At 35.3% G+C, this 18,397-nt stretch overlaps 1 protein-coding gene across 3 annotated transcripts in view; it reads right to left on the bottom strand.

Annotated features, from left to right (window-relative positions):
- LOC136032165 (triple functional domain protein-like) overlaps nucleotides 1–18,397 on the bottom strand; it is a 393,821-nt gene that overhangs the window by 292,827 nt on the left and 82,597 nt on the right. For all 3 annotated transcript variants that reach the window (XM_065712353.1, XM_065712354.1, XM_065712355.1), the window contains exons 13-15: nucleotides 17,038–17,210; nucleotides 10,117–10,288; nucleotides 1,761–1,931 (exon numbers count right to left, since the gene is read on the bottom strand). In XM_065712353.1, the coding sequence (XP_065568425.1) occupies nucleotides 1,761–1,931; nucleotides 10,117–10,288; nucleotides 17,038–17,210 (516 nt within the window). The remainder of the gene's footprint in view (nucleotides 1–1,760; nucleotides 1,932–10,116; nucleotides 10,289–17,037; nucleotides 17,211–18,397) is intronic.

Genomic DNA, 18,397 nt, shown 5'->3' with positions numbered 1-18,397 from the left:
GCTTCCAAAATTCTAAAAGCTCAGCTCGTTAATACCAAAGGGATAGCGAAATTGAACAGCTGGCTGTATTTTCATTAGGCCCATACAGTAGTAGTTTCAAAATAAAATGCCAATGTTGTTACATTATTTTGATTCATATCACTAGTATTTCAAAATAGAAAAATAGAAAAAAAATAATAAAAAAAAGAAAGTAAAACAGAACTGGGATATAATCGATTCCGATTCCATAGCCATTTAACGGTAAATCATTTGATCATTGATCGATTTTCAACGTAGCCATTTTGATTTCCCATTTCTGTTCGAATCAGCCTCAGGAAGAAAATAAAGATAGAAAAAAAGAAAACAAAGATCCTGGATAGAAATAAGTGCCTCAAAATTACCATAAAAATAAAAAATACAAGAAACGCAAAGAAAAACAAAATATCTTAGAAAAAAAATCAACTTAAGACAGTCAAATTCAATAATAATTTTTGGCTAAGATAAGAAACCTCGAATCTAAGATATTTTTGAAAATGGAGGAGGTGAAGAGTGTGATTTATCTATCTATCAAATTTTATCATATCAGAAAAACACTCATTCATGGCAAATACGCATTTCATAGCCTTCTCCCCCCCCCTCTTCTCCAATCTCGAAGTTTAATAACTTTTTTTAATTTCTTTTATTTCAATATAATGAGCCAATTTTGAAGCTTTCTAACGTTCTTGCGATCCCCGTGAAACATGCAATTTTGCGACCAGCTTTTGTCTGTAACAAGTAGCAAAACACTTAGATCATTTCATTCATTAGTTTCATATATGCTAATTTATATATATATATATATATATATATATATATATATATATATATATATATATATATATATATATATATATATATATATATATATATATATATATATCTAGTGTATTACTTGCACTTTTCTTAGAGAGTGATCTAAACTTACTTAGATAATAGGAAAAATTGCCTGTTTTCGCATGTTTCTGAAATTCTTATATAAACTTAAGTTATGAATATACATTTCCCCTTTTTGTTCTTTTTTTATAGCCATTGGGGCTTTAATACACTAAATATCTATTCAACTTTTTAAGAACTCTTCTGCTACAACTCTTAATTTCTACTATTATAATCGAAACCAAGAGATCTACCATTTTTTAGCTGTTACACACCCTTTCTTTTCCAGCAGAATTTCTTGCAAGAATCTAAGCTTTATCTAACCATCTTTTCGAATATGAAATACGTCTTGGTTTATAACGAATCGATTATGATTCGTTATAAACCATCTACTAATCATCTACGTATACTAACCATCTTTTCGAATATGAAATACGTCTTGGTTTACAAAGAATGTAACGTAGGCCCAAATAATCCATAATATTACAATTAACAAATTTATACTGCATAATGAAATATAAAATAATATAAATATAATGAATAATGAATATAAAGCATAATGAATATATAATGCTTCAGACCTACCCCTCTAAAATATAAATATTTTAAGACTTCCTACATAATTTTTTAATCTGTCCTTTTTTCCAAAAAGGTCTTATGCAAAATCCTTTGATGGTATCACTTCTAATTTTGTGCAATCTATCCATTCCTCTCGAACTACTTAGGCGCCTTCCCCCTTTTTTCAGCTGATGACTACCAATTATTTTTTACACAGCCTTAAGAAAAATCAACTAAATTTTGATTTTCCCTTACCGCAGGATCTACAGGCCTAGGTTTGTTTCAGTAGCAGTGATTAGAAATACACAAACCTGATACAGTTCTTGACCTCTTTGCAGAACCCTGAACACAGTATTCTGCATATGTGCCATGTTTTCGGCATGCCTCCTCACCAAAGCCTCACATCGATTGACATCAGCTTTTTTACATTCATCTTCGTTGGATGACAGTTCAACTGTCCATATTTTCATCTGGGACAACACCTTAAGAGAAAGAACGTATTTGAAAGAAAAGCAGGTTAATCATGCCAAAATCAAAGCACGCTATGCATACATTCAAAATTTCTATTCGAGAAACCATGGCGGTAGAACTGTAATTCCTATGAATAACGTGCTTTACAAAGAAAAATTGAAAAAAGGAAAAACTACTGATGTCTTGAACCTGCTAAGGCTTGGCACTAAGACTTATTAGGTATTGTCTTTCAAAGTTTATATTGATAAAATTCCAACAAATATTTAGAAAATATTGGTGAAACTGACAAATTGAAGCATGTGTTTTCGTTAAAATTACTCGACCATGGTTGCAGCGTTAGATGAAACCTAGTAAAGATTGAACTTTAGCCCATAGTAACCGAAGATGTAAAAACACAGCTTGAAGAAACAAACTAAGAATCATCACTTAAGGTTAGCTGAGTAATGGTAGCTATTATATCGATCAACCATAATGGTTTGTGGTAATTTTGAAAAAACACCTGAGACCCCACGAAAATTTTGTCGGATCAAAATTACTTTACTGAAGCCTAATCCTTTCGTATTGCATGTTTTGTGGGAATTTATGGAATTTTGACAATAGTGTGAGACCCCACAGAAATTTTGTCGGACCAAATTACTTTGTTGAAGCTTAATTCTTTCGCATTGCATGTTTTATGGAGATTTGTGGGATTTTAAAAAATAGCTTGAGACCCCACGAAAATCTTGTCGGATCAAAATTAATCTACTGAAGCTTAATCCTTTCGTATTTCAGGTTTTGTGGGGATTTTGAAAAATAAGAGAAAAAGAAAAATACACAGAACGAGGAAGGGCACTGCGGGCAAGCAGATGCTTGTATCTCATTTATTTATATTCATTCATAATTTTTTTCATAATATTCATAATTTTTTCATTCATTTATCTTGTATCTCATTCATTTACAGTAGTATTTGTTATCTTTATGTTTGATGTGATTATTCATTTTAACTTCTGTGTATTTTGAGTTTCAATTATTCATTGGTAGTGATTTCTGTTATGTTTGCGTTTGGATTATTGTATGACTTTGTATCTGCTCGTTTTTGGTTTTAGATATGGCTCTTTACACATTTACTCGACCTCCCCGTCCAAAGCTCCCTGAAAGTTTCAGCTTAAACAATTAATTTATACCCTTAGCTGTACCTGTGATAACGCAGGTACTTACTTTGTACTTGCTGCAGGACCAGATGTGTACGCCTCACCCCGCATCTAGAAGGCCCCGCATGGTTGATTCCCAAGTATCGCAATCTTGTGCCAGCTCTTCGGCAAACCGGAGACAGCAGTTCTCTCACTTTCTACCAAATTTTCGAAATCCATAAATGGTATCGAGGTCGGTTTTGCAGTTACCTACCAAATCTTTGGTTGACCGCCAGGATGTCTGCACCAACCTGGCGAAGCACTTTGCCAGATTGGCGCAGACATTCTGACGATCAATCGAAGAGTTGGTGAGCAACTGCAAAAACGACCTTGATATCATTGGTATATTTCAGAAGTTTGGCAAAAATTGGGAGAGGGTCCAGTTTGCTGAAGAGCTGGCACAAGATTGCGACAACTTGGAGTCAACCATACGGGGTCTTCTAGATTCAGGGCCAGACGTCCACTTCTGGTCCCGCAGCAAGTACAAGTAAGTACCTGCATTATCACAGGTACAGTTAAGGGTATAAATTCACTGCTTAAGCTGAAACTTTGAGGGGATATTGGACAGGGATATCGAGTGAATTTTATATTTTGACTTGAGGGAACCAAGCTGGACTTATCAAAGACAATAAATAAATGAAACTCACAAAGAAGAAAAATTACAATGAATAATTATGCCAAACTTAAAACGAACCGAAAGTACCACTAATAGCAGCAGGACTAGCACCTCCTAAGCCTTCTAAAGGCAAGAGCATCATTTGCACTTTGATGAAAACAAAATATATTTTTAAATCATTATCTTTTCAAGCAATTTTTCTTCATATAATATTAGTAAATCTAAAATCACTGAGACATCCAGGAATGATCTCATCTTTTTCCAGTTCTTCTCAGTTATTTAATTTATTTTGCTGATTTTCTTTCATTTTTGTTGACGTTGCGACAAATAAAACACACTGCTTGAAGACACCGTTTTCATTAAAGCGCAAATAATGCCCTGGCCTTTACAGCGCTAAGGTTTTTAGGATTTCAAATGGTTTAACACTTGAATTACTATTTGACTTTATTTTGGCTCGTTTTGGGTTGAATGTAGCTCTTTACCTTTCTTTGAAAAACTTTTTTTATGATTGCCTTGAGAGGGTGCTAGGCGTTTCCCCCGACGGAAAATTATCCCCGCAAAAAATACCACCTATCCTATATTCCTCCTGGAGAACATTGGATGTTCGTTAGTAAGGAAATTGAAAGTTCTACTCATCTGTTTAAGACAGAGGCAACGCAATAGCGTTGCCTATAGTAAAGAACATAAGCTTCAATGTATTATTATTAATTTTTTTTAGAGGTACTTCATTTGAAAAGTGTGGTTGTATGTTTCAGACAGTTCTAGTGCCTTTTTTAAAAGCAAAATTGATTAGAGCGCAATCAGTCCCCCATACCCTCTTCCCCAAATGAATCGATCAAAACTTTGAGATAGCCATTTTATTTGAATCGATTGGAAATCGGAAGTTCCAATGAACTTTTTTTTATCAAGAGTCAAAAGTGATCGGCGGGCAACTAACCCTCCCCCCACCACGCTCTTTTTTCGCCAAATACATACAATAACAATTTTGGCTATAACAATAATGGCTATCAAGAAATAGCCTTTTTCTTAAAAATAGTTCACAGATATATAACAAAACTCCAGGGTCGACACAATCCCCCAGGGCCCAGGGGCAGGCGTTGTAAGTTATGCCCTGGGGAAATATATGCTTCTTATGAAAGGGATACTCGTAAAAAATTCAGCAGGGGTTTATTTGATTGGAAATTGAAAGTTCTAGTTCACTTTTTAAGAATCAAAAGTGATCAGAGGACGGCTAGACCCCCCCCCCCATGCCGTTTTTCCCCAAACCCATCCGATAAAAATTTTGAGGTAGCCATTTCGTTAAAAATAGTTGAAATATCAGATAATTAAAACTCCGTGGTCGACAAAACCCCTCATGGCCCGGGAGCAGGCGTTGTATGTTATGCCCTGCGGGAATATATGGTTCTTATAGAAGGGATGCTCATACAAACATTAGAGAGGGCTCATTTGACCAGAAATTGAAAGTACTAGTTCACCTTTAAAGAGTCAAAAGAAACCGAAGGGTCAATAGACCACACCATTCTTTCCCCAAACCCATGCGATAAATTTGAAATAGTCATATTGTTAAAAATAGTTAAAAATTAGATAATAAACACTCTGGAGTCAACACAAACCCCTAGAGCTCGGGGTCAAGTGTTTTAAATTATGCACCGAGGGCATATAAGGTTTTTATGTAAGGGGAGGCTCATTAACTTCAGAGTAATCAGTAACTTCACTGAGGGAGGCTCAGTAACTTCAGTTAACGTATTAACTTCAGAGGTGGCTCATTAGATTGGAAATTGAAAGTTCTTGTTACCTTTTTGTGAGTCAAAAGGGATCGGAGGGCATCTACCACCCCCCACCCTACAGACACACACACACACACCCTCTTTTCCGCAAATGAATCTGGTCAAAATTTTGAAAATGCCAGTTTGTTTGAAATAATCCAACGATCAAATAACAAAAACTTCGGGGTGAACATAACGCCCCCTAGAGCTCGAAAGAAGGGTTGTAACTTATGCCCCTAATCAAAATTTTGAGAGAGTCATTTTTTCAAAATAGTTTAAGATCAAATAACAAAAACTCAGGGGTCGGCAAAGCCCCCCAGAGCCTGAGGGAAGTGTTGCAAGTTATGCCCCTGGGGCCGATAAGGTTTTTTGTAAGGGGTGGTCGTATAAATATCAGAGGTGGCGCACTTGATTGGAAATTGAAATTTCTATTTACCTTTCAAGAGTCATCGAGTCGTCGGCCAACATGTGCCCCCCCCCCTCCCCGCCCTCTTTTCCTCAAATGCATCCAATCAAAAATTTTAGATAACCATTTTGTTTGAAATACTCCAATGATCAGATGACAAAGCTTCGGGGTCCACATACCCCCCCCCCCCCGAAACCCTGGGGAAGGGTTGTAACTTATCACCCAGGGGCATTTAAAGTTTTTTACGGAAAAGGTGGTCGCATAAACTTCGAAGGGGACTCAAACGATTAGAAATTGAAAGTTCTAGTTTCCTTTGTAAGAGTCAACAGTAATCCTATGGCAACTAGCCTCCCCCCACCAACTCCAAGACCATAAGGCTCCAATTATTTTCCAGAGGCACTTCATATGCAAGGGGTGGCGTTATAAACTTCAGAGGGGGCTCATTCAATTGGAAATAAGAATTTCTAGTGCTCTTTTAAAGAGTCAAACGTGATTGGAGGGTATCAAATCCCCCCCCCCTTTCCACACCCTCTTTTCCCCAAACGCATCCAACCAAAATTTTGAGATGACCATTATGTCCGAAATAGTGGAAAGGGAATATCAGCTGTATCTAAAGAAGAGCTAACTGGATTAGGTTGAAACTTTCAATTTGTTTTGAGGGGGAGTTGAAAAGAGATTGGAAAACATCCAGCCCCCTCCTTACCCTTTTTATATGCCCCCCTCTTTATTAATGGTCAAAATTTTGTAATTTGTTTGTTCAAACTAGTCAAAACCTCTAATAAGGATGCCTCGAGGGATGCCATGGCCCCACAGCCTTCGGGGAAGGATTGTAAATTACCCGATTTGTCCGTTCTTAATATGCAGGATTTATCATTGAGAAACATAATCAACTTGGTCACTACTAGGACACTACTACCTAGCCCCCCCCCCCCCCCCCCCAGCAATAATAAAGGCCCAGACCAAAAATATGCGCGGAAATCAAGAAGTATTAGGCAGAAAGTCCCAAAACTCATTCAATTCTCATCTGAGGACTCAGTGAGGCTTACAAAATTAGGTCAATGAAGCTTAATCTTAACCCCTCCCCCGCCCAAAAAAAACCCTACCACACCTCCTTAACAATAAATCACAATGTTAAGAAGCAAATCACTTCACATAAATAAAGCATTAAAAGTAAACGCCAGAAACATGTAGCACCCTTGCTGACATTACCCACATTTTTCAACGGAAAAATTCCTTATTCCCGCTTCAATTCCCCGGACAATTGCACCGTAACATTCTCTCCATACGTAAAATTGTATATCCAAAGAGAAAGAAAGACAAATAAAAAGAATTCTGTAGATTAATTCAGGGACCTTTATTCTGTTTGGTAACTTAAAGGGGTACTTAGAACCTAATAATTTGTGTTCAAATTAGATTTCTGTCGATCTTCTAGGACCCTTGGTTCGATATTATCATTCCTCTAAAAAAAAAAAAAAAAAAAAAAAGAAAAAAAAATACAAAAAGACACACATTCATGACCTATAAATAACGAGGAATACTTCACTGCCTCTCCATTATAAAAATAAAAACTTGGGACTGTTATTTAAATTCCAATTTAGTTTTAAAGATCCCATTTTATTGTAAGTTTTATTTCATTTATAGGTAGATTACTGAAAACGGCTCTTAAAGAAACTTCACTGTCTTAGGTAAATTCCTTATTAATTTAGTTGTTGTTGTTTTATCCATGATCATCTTTTGGCAAAAAAATACACGATCCCAAATATTTGCAGATGAGAGCTTGAAACCTCTACAGAGGGGTTCTCTGGTTGTTCTATAGTTAGGAGGGGGGCAGATGCCTGAAAGGCTGCATTTTAATGCCAAAACATCCTAAATCTAATTCAACCTTCAAACAGCTATAAAATTTGTTCTAAGGAAGGGGCAGGGAGGATGAGGGCGGGGTATAAATTGATATATAATCCTTCTTGATTTCCAGGAATATTTCTGGTCAACGCTATTATTATAAAAGTAAAGAGCAACACTCAACCACAAAATGAGTGTGATTCATTCCGTATAGGATGGTGGCTGCCTCTTTCTCATCCCGAATCTCCCGTTCGTGGTAGTAGAAACTTCGGAGGATCAACCAGCTCTTGTTCTAGAACTGGTTCCGATATTTGGTCCTTTTTTACATATTAGGATATCAGACTCGCATTTTGAAGTACCTATTTTGCACTTTCTCAATGACTGCTCAATCTAAGGTATGGCAGAACTTACCGCGGGAAAAAAAATTTTTTGGGGGGGAGGATTTTTCGCGGAGTGGTCTTTACGGGGACACTTTTTTCACGTGGATAATTTTCTAGGGGGGGGGGGGGTGACTCCTTGAAAGGAAGTTCATAAATGAGGGAAAGGAAGAACATACATCTAAGTAAACGTAGTACTTAGAGCGTTTATTCTTTCGTCTTATACGTATTTGGCAAAGTAAAGTCTATTCATGGATGTTTTAGCAGTGATATATTATATTATAGATAGCTACATTTCAGTTACTTAAAGTTCAATAGACAATTATGTCTCCTAAAGTGTTTGAACCTTCTTTTTACTATCCTATCCCATGGATCATAAAGCTCTGTCGTCCATGGTGGCAACAACAAAAAAGGCCTGGCTCGGAACCAGGTAAATTCCCTTTGTACGATGGCTGGTGGAAACACCAGGAAGGGCAACGTAAAAGAGTTATATATAATAATAACATCAGATACAAAAAGTATGAAACTGAGCTTTTTTATTTAAATTATAGGCGATAGATATTTGGTGAAAAGTCAATAAATTCAGAATATTGAGTGTCTTAAAAAAACATATTAGATTTAACACAGTAGTTTTGACATCGTAGAGAGGATGTATTTGTAACTCAACCCACGTTTATCTCAAACCCCATTAAAAAAAAAAACGTGCAAGTCGACCACCCTATAACTTCCATGGAAATCAACCCCATTCAGTAAATTTGTCATTATTGACCACATCTAAAGAGAACATCCTAATAAAATAAATTAGTGTCGTGGATTCTTTATCTTATGCTCATAACATTCATTATTCTGTCTAAGTTCAAATATCATGGTCAATTTTCTGACAACGCACTCCCTCCTACCCCTGATAGTCTCATATGTAACCCTAATGACCTCCTTCTCCGAAGTTTCGCTTCTCGTGAGGACGTCATGTCTTCTTTGTTAACCGGTTTTCTCGCATTCTTGGCCCAGCGAAAAGCTTTCCGCCAACAGGTTTCAATAGAATTGTTATTTGATGTTATTTACCAAATAAATATTATTTGAAATGATTTAAAATAAAGGTAATATTGGAAGGAAAAATAATAATCTCATTAATATAAATAAACTATAATTATAAAGTTTTTTTTTTTTTTTTTTTAGTGTTTCCTTTTAGTTTTTCTACATATCCTAGAGCTATATCTGGAACTAACAGGGAGGGGGGGTGCATTGTTAGAAAACTGACCATTATATTCGGAAAGAACACAAAACAAGGAATATCACGTACAAATTTTATTTTATTAGCATTATTGTTTTAGATGTGGTTAACCACAAGGCCTAACTCAACCTAACCTGTTGAAGGGGTCACATTTAATTGAGGGTGAGTTGAATAAATGTTAAGGTAAATGGGGTTAAGTTAAACAGGGTAGAATTAAATGAGGGTTTAACTTAAAACACGGGAACCTGTAAAGAGTGATGCGGATACGTCTCCCTTTTTTTCGTCCGCTTTGTATGTAACAGATGATTCTAAAAACTTGAAAGAAAAATTCGATCGTAAACTGGCCCTCCTAAAAAATTGATTGGTTTATCCTCTAACCTATAATTCTCCCCTCAATGCTTATCCTTCAAAGTTTTTGCAGAAATTTAGTCATGTTGTATCTAGTTTAAACAAGAATTCGGAAATATTTTCAATCTCAGAGCAAAAACACTAGGGCTAAGCTGTGAACTGACTGAGCATAAACAAGCTAAGTCATAACACAGTTCAAACAAGAGCTAAGTTCAAGTTGCGGAGTGATTCAGTACCAAAACGATCAAAGCCCTTATTTGGTGCTAAGAATAGGAAGGTCCATAATCAGTGCAAAAACAAGCTAAGACATTAGTAGCGCAGATTATACATCTATTATATCTCCTATTCAGTAATTAAATATTTACGTTTGTCTCTATATTGTCCAAACCGGCTTTTTTCCTTTGCAGATCATAATATCTAAACATAAAGACAAATAAAAACTACCTCAAGTGCTTCATGTTCAAAGATGCGCAGCTGTAACGAGAGTTCAAGCTTCACTTTTTTTGAGGTCCATAAATCTGTTAAACTGTCTCTTTGTCGGCCAAGTTTGTCAACTGCATTGCTAATAGCAACCACTGAACCTGTACTGTCACTCTCAGATGTCAAATTCAGGGTACTTCAAAGAAAAGATAAATGATGCAGTTTTTATATGTTTTATAAAAAATATATTCTTTCTATTATGAAAGCAGCATACAACAAAAAGTACTGAAAGGAAAACCAAGCAAAATTTGTCTACGAGACTTTTAGACAGGATTATTTATCAAAAATTTCCTCCAATAATCTATTTTGATGTGGAAAACTGTCAGGAGAAAGGCACTAGGAAAGAGAAATTAAATTAAATTACTTTGAATATTTATCTCAGATCACATAAACTGCGCCAAGTTGACAGACCATAATTCCTCTACCCCCAGAACACGAGCCCTCTATTTCACAGAGAGGCACCGTTAAATAACATTAAGAGGAGTTCCAATCATATAGAAGGAAATATTATTGCCAAAGACTGGTGACACGTTAAAGCTACTTATGGAACAGCGAATCTTGCTAATTAGCCATTTCCCAGAGAGGCACCGTTAAATAACATTGAGAGGAGTTTCTATCATATAGGAGAAACTACTATTGCGAAAGACTAATGCCATGTTAAAGCTACTCATGGTACACCAAATCTTGCTAATTAACCATTTCCCAGAGAGGCACTGTCAAATAATATCGGGAGGAGTTTCTTATCATATACTGTGTATATAATATACACATATACAGTATATATCATATACTATGCCAAAAACTGGTGACATGTTAAAGCTACTTTTGGTACAACGAATCTTGCTAATTAACAATAAAACAAAATAGAAAAGTAAGCAAAAGTAATTTTTATACACACAAGAACTCCAGAAGAGATAACAGGATGTTCTTCAGCTCTCAGTCTGAAAATACGCAAAATGCCAGCATTTTGAAACATCCAGCAGCAATATGAAGATTAAAATTTTTTTATTTTTCTAAGAACTAACGTCTTCTAAAATTAAATTGTAAGTAGAAGCATTAAAGTAGTACTTTTAGCAAGCATAAAAAAAATATTAAAGCACTATTCGAAATAGCAAAAAGTATAAAAAAAGCATTTGAATAAAAAAGGTCATTTTGATTCAGCTTTCTGAAAACAATTTGAAAAACTGTGAAGTCTTTAGGAAAATGTTTAAAGTATAACTTCTTAGAGCTTCTTACACGTATAATGAAACTAAAAGTTCAAAGTTACTTATAGATACATTTCAAAGCGATTTCTTCGAAAATGAAACGACTCATTGAGGGTTCACAGGTTCATTTGTCTAGGAAAAAGAAGTATCCGGCTGATTGAATTCGCCATTCCTAGCGGGAGGCTTGCACAATGAATGAAATCTTGCAAACAACACAATAGTATTTACGCGGCATTAATTCAAAAATTGTTCTTTGAAACTTTTTGGGAAGTAGGCACTTCTACCCCCCCCCCTCTAAAGAACTGTTTTTTATTCGAGGATTCGAATACGAAGAACTCTTAAGAAACTATACCTGAGTCGTTTGTCCTTATATCAGTATAAAGTATATAAAATTATGTCAGACAGTTTTTTAGTTCGAGGCCCCAATTTTTTACATTTTTCTATACCAGTTGTGGCCTGTCTGGGGTAAGATACATTATAGTAACGTTTTTTGCAGCTGATTTTTGAAAAAAAAAGTGGTGCACGATATATCAATATACAAAGATATAACTGAGGCGACGGTTTGAAAAATATAATGACAAAAAAAAATGCATCACTTTTTTTTATAGATGAATTAAAGGTGCTTTTATTCTAGCAAAAGCAAGTGCGTCCAAATGCCAAAATATATTTTGATTGGTGAGGCTAAATGATATTTGAAACCTTTCAAGTTAGTCAATTCTGTTTTCATGACATTTTCCCGTCCTTGTTTTAAGACCTTATTTTATGCGATCTATGAAAACAAATTAAGAAAGGAAATCCCTAGAGGTTTGAAGGTTAACTAGAAGATACTACTGACTATGTTTCCAACAAAAAAGAATAAAAGTAGTTTCCAGCAATGTCTTGATTTTTACATTATATATATATATAATCGGATATATATTAGGACTAAAATGAATAGTTGTGGGCATCAAGTCATGGCTAATTGTAGAAAAAGCCAAGACAGATAGTCCAATTGAGTGAGAGGCAATTCTGGCGTTAATCTCCCTTATCAGGATTGTATAAGAATGACGTTAGTTCATTTGTTTATAGATACGTCTATCTTCTATCCGTCCATGTGTCATTCTTAGGGCAGTAGAACTAAGGTAGAGAGTCATAGAGCTAAGACAATCATAGACCTATAGTTTTCCAAGTGTTAGGTTAAATGGCACGGGTCGAGTAAGTGTGCCTCTCTTATTGGACCAATACTTGTTTGTTATCTTTTAGCAAGTCACACCTGCCTAGAGTCTCAGGCAGGTTGACCAAGAATTTAAAATTGACATAGGATCATTAAATTGCCTGGAATGGAGGTAAACAAGACACAACTACCTATGCTCTTAGGCAGGTTGAACCAAGAATTTAGAATTGAAACAGGACAATATATATATATATATATATATATATATATATATATATATATATATATATATATATATATATATATATATATATATATATATATATATATATATATAGTTGTCTGTCTGTGTGTCTGTCTGTCAGGTGACGTCATGTTTCTGTGTCGACTGACGTCATGAAGTTAGTTGTCGTCATTTTTGTTATGACGGTGACGTCATTAATGGTATTTAAGACATGCGTTCACGGAAAAATGTTTAATTGTAAAATGACTGAAGAACCTACAATGGCAACAGCCGAGGAAGCTGCTCAAAGAATCTATGCCAAAAAACTTGCTGCTGATAGAGAAAGTAAGAAAAGAAAGCGTGGATATAACCGGGAATATAAATGACGACCGGGACACAGGGACACAACTACAACGGGGACGCCGGGGGCACAGGCGGGATATATAATTGACGACTGAGACACAGGGATTGTTTGAATAGAAATTACAGACCGGGACACCGGGATACAAATGACGACCGGGACACTGGGACACAGGGAATATAAATGACGACCAGGACACTCAAAGAGAAATTACAAACTGGGACACCAGGACACAAATGACGACCGGGACGCAGGGAATATAAATGCTATTTATATGCACAGACAATGGGACAGCGAAGAATGTTGTATATTCGCATGTTTTACGTAGTTAAAAATATATATTTATATCTATCTCTATTCACAGGTGGGACACAGGGACACAGCTACAATGGCACGTAACTAATATGGCGCGTAACAACTTACGCGCGCGGGGGGGCTTGGGGGGGGGGCGCGAAGCGCCCCACCAACTAGGTGTTGGGGTGGCGCGAAGCGCCACCCCAACACCTAGTATATATATATATATAGTATATATATATATATATATATATATATATATATATATATATATATATATGTGTGTGTGTGTGTGTGTGTGTGTGTGTGTCGCAGATTAGCACTACTAATCTGCGATACATGCAATGAATCACCTTCTTTGAGAACTACGCAAGCCTCCTTTCCTGCTAGGATATTATTAGGAATACCACACCCAAATACAACTAAATATTCTTGAGCTTAAAAAATCTTTTCCAACCATCGAAACATCGCCCATTCAAGGAAAACATTAGGAGTTTATCGTAAGGTTTGACTGTAAATTTTAAGATGTTTTTTTTCAAAAGTCTGATGTTAAGTTTACTTGATTAATTTTTGACGCCCTGAAGGATCCATAGAACTTTTATGTTGAAACTTTTCCATTGATTTTTGGATCAATCTAATTTTCCAGAAGAATAGGCTTCCTATCATTTCACAGCCAATGTTTGTTTTAGTCCACAGAGGTTGAATATTAGGCAAACAAGATTTATACTGGTTATACCGCAATAGCACACTTCTTAGAACTGCTATATGCGTATCTACAAACTGGAGACCCTCCCCCCTAGTATTGGTTCGAAGGACCTATAAAATAAGGAAATATTAAGCCTAACATTACAAACTGAAAGACAGTTGCGCCATTTTAAATTAGCAATCATCCAACACTCACTAAAATAAATCCAAGTATATTCATGAATACCTTAACTAGCTCTTTTCCAAATCTTTCTCGAAGTTTGAAAACTAAAAAGATGCAATCCTACCCGTCACCCAACGCCCAATGGTAGTTCTGATAATAATCAAGATTTAACAAGATACTACAGGATTAAGATCCCATAACAATCGCATGCTGACCATAAAATAAAGCTTTAGCTAGTTGACAAGTCAATCGACAAGATACTTAGACAACTCCAATATATATATATATATATATACATAAAATAGACAAATCAATCAGATTTAACCTCAGGCTTCTTCTCGCAGTCGGCCTATTACTAAGGAATTATGGAAGGGCAAATAGGCAAAAGAGGTAGTATTGGTGCAAGGTTCCTTTTCTGAACCAGGAACTGTCAGCTAAAGCATAATTAAATTCGATTCCTCCTTTATGACTCTTTCAAAAATTACAGAAGTTCGCAGAAGTATGTGTGTGTGTGTTATTTTTTTTTTTTTTTTTTTTTTTTTTTTTTTTTTTTTTTTTTTTTTTTTTTTTTTTTTTTTTTTTTTTTTTTTTTTTTTTTTTGTATTATGAGCCGACTTTTGACAAAAAATAAGTAGGCTAAAAAAATGAACCAACAGAATACACCAAATTTTCAACATAGCCTAGGGCTGTAACTAGGGCATTAGGGGGTCGGGGGAAGGGAGGACCCAATTATCACAGTGGAGCATATTATATTTGAAAAGAGTCTTGAATGGAGAATCAAGTGGTGGTATTACTCTGTTTTGCTATTATATTATACAGTTCAGAAAAGGAATCTTGCATCAAGATCACCAAAATTATATTATTAGCTACTGTCCTTCATTTTAATTGATTAAAATCATCTTTATTGATTAAGTGCTTTTGGCAAGCAGCTTTAAGCGCTAAATTTTAGTTTTTACACTCATGATCCTAATTAAATTTCCGATGGAGGAGTATTGTGTCCTAAATAAAATCAAACGACCCATTCAGGCTTACTATTAACACACACGAGCATGCATGTCAACTGAAAACTTTCCCTGCTATTCGATATCGACTTCGGTGTGAGGCAAGGACGTGTATTCTCTCCCGAACTGTTCAATTTTGTCATCGATTGGGTAATGAAAAAAAGCAATACTAAACTTCGAAAGAGTCAAGGTTAGCCCTAATTTCAGTACAACCGACCTGGATTATGCCGATAATGCTCCCCTTTTTGACGAAGCCCAGAACAATATTGACAAGACTAAAGCTAAGTCTAATGCACCAGATATAAACTCTACCCCTATAACCCTTAACTTAAAGCTGATCAAAGTTGTCAATAAGTTCAAATATCTCGGGTCGTACATCGACATCAACGGCGGATGTAGCGAAGAAATCTAATGTCACATTGCATCAGCTTCTGCTGTGTTCGCACAACTGTGAAAGCCGCTATGGAAAAGGAAAGAAATCCACCGGACAAAAAAATCAGTATTTATTATAACCTAGTCCGACCTTCCTTACTTTACGGCTGCGAAACATGACCCTTAAAAGTCACCGAGGCACCTTTATTGATTAAACTTCCTTGGGAGAGTCAATATAAAGGTGCGAAATCGTGCTGCTTTTTCAATTTTTAAATAATTGCCATTAAGGCACGACTAGAAAGAATCTCTGATCATTATGTCAACGAAGTAACGAAAATAAGAAGTTTCTATAAATTTATATTTGCAAACAAATGATGCAATTAACAATTTTTCTACTGGAGCCCTTAAGGCTAGTTTGTGTTTCGTATTATAGAGTTCTCAATATTTTAGAAGAATGATAGCAGTCGGGACTCATCACGGTGTCAAAAAATTTCAAAAACTATTATCTTTTAGTTAATTTACGAAGAAAATAATCGCACTGACTGTGAAATCTTGGAGAAAAAGAAGATATTACAGTCAAAGTGCCAGATTCCCAAAAACAGTGTTTTTGCTCTGAAACAGGCATATTATTATTAACGTTAATTATTAACAATGTTAATAAATATTAACAACTCTTTTAAACAATGTTTATACCTATAGTTTTTTATTTTTTATTTTTTTATATTATTATATTTTTTTTCTCATTAAACTTTCTTAGGAGAATGTCAACTTGGAAAATAGGTTGAACATTGTGCTACTTTTTTCAATTTTTTCCGGTTTACTGGAAGGGGGGGGGGGTTCAAACCAACCTTGGGACGGAAGGAATTCACCCCTTCTTCCACTGCTAACACCCATACATACAAACAACAATTTTTTCATATTTCAAATGGTTATGCTGTCCAGAATGAGAACCGAAAAACAAATTATGCCTTGCTTTATAAAAAGAACATTTCTTCGAATTTCGACAGTAACAATTTGTCCTACCAAATTCCATTCTTGGTTATTAACCACTAAATTTTCATTATGTAAGCACAGCGTTTAGATCAATCGCTTTGCAATAAATTATTTCGCATTTTTTCAGTTAAAAAGAAAAGAAAAAAGTACATCCCTATATATAAAACGTGTATATATAAAACATCTCTATATATGTTTGTGGTAGAAAAATTTTAGTATCAAAATATATTTTTGATTAAAAATGCTAAAAATCACCCAAAAAATTGCACCAGCTGTTTGTTAAATTCTCAATTTTAAGTTTTAAATCTCTGCATTGGAAGAGGTTAATTTTCATGGTTTTTAATTAAAAAATCATATCCCTCTCCCAACAACTCTGTACAAATAGTATAAAAAATATTCTATAGGTATGTCCTACCTCAGCTCTCGTAGAAGGGCTTCACCTTCGGCAATTGTGTTGATACATGCTTCTAGAGTGGCATCACGTTGTAAAAGGAATTGTTCCAAATTTCGCTGGCAAACTTCTGCATTATCACCATATTCACCAGATTGCTGCAAATCTTGCTTGAGGTCATCTAGCCATTTACTTAACTGGAGAAGTGTGGAAATTAGCAATGATACTCTATCAATATTATTCATGTTTCAAACGAAAAAGCGAGGAATCCGATTCTTTTGAAGGAGGGGAGCCAAAGAGAACACGTACCTAGATCACCAGCATATAAAGGCACGATGGTATGATAATTTTTTTTTATTTCGATGACAATAAATAGGAAAGCTGATTAAAACAGGACTAGAACATATTTTGCACTTTTGTAAAAAAAAAAAAAATTTATTTCGAGCAATGTATTTTTATTTCTCATACCATAAAATAACAACCAAAATTACTGAAAAAAAAAAAACAACAAAAGATTGTGCAATGGCAATTAACTGTTTATATTCATATTCATTCATGAGCGTCTTAATAATTTTGGATTTATTAAATCCGGCAGTATTAGGCAGTAGTAGTATCAGTGGCATAATTATTTGTCGTAGTAGCCCTGAAGGTTCAAGGAATTGAATACCCTTAGCCGTTCCTGAGATATTAAAGACAAGCACTTTTGGCCACCTGTATGCATAAAATGCGTTTTGATCTTGTCCAACATGCACCAAAATATCCCCTGACAGTTTGATTTTAATGCCCTCAGCCATTCCAGTTATATTACAAAATCCTCTATTTTAACACCTCTACTTAATTAAACATACGCTTCATCATACCCTGAAAAGCCTCAATTTAATACCTTTGTACGTTTCTAAGATATTACAAGTAAACCCTTATGACAAACTTGGACGGAGATAGGATCTTTTAATTTAGTTCAACAGTTCCAATAATATGTTCTTATAGTTCCAACATGAAACCCATAGCTGTTTCTGGAATATATCAAATATATCCTTTTTACAATCTGAATAGACAGAGTCCTTCTTGAATTTAGTTTTACACCCCTCAGCTTTCCCTGAAAATAAAACTTTATACCCTCTATTCCTAAGACATTGTGTCTATGCGATTTAAACACAAGCGATGCGCTTAAACCCTATTGGTTTAGTTTAATAATAGTAGTGGTATTAGTAATAGAAGTAGCCCTGAAATTTTCAACTTAATACCCCTGGCCCTTCTTGAGATACTGCCAACACGCCCTGTTGACAACCAACATGCAAATAGTGTCTTTTGGTTTGTTTTTATATCGACACAAACTCTCCCTGAAATTTACACTTTGTACCCAAGTCCAGTTCTAAGATGCCCC

Source organism: Artemia franciscana, chromosome 10 (genome assembly GCF_032884065.1).
Source record: "Artemia franciscana chromosome 10, ASM3288406v1, whole genome shotgun sequence".
NCBI classification, from domain to species: domain Eukaryota; kingdom Metazoa; phylum Arthropoda; class Branchiopoda; order Anostraca; family Artemiidae; genus Artemia; species Artemia franciscana.
This window is presented reverse-complemented; position numbering and strand designations above follow the sequence as displayed.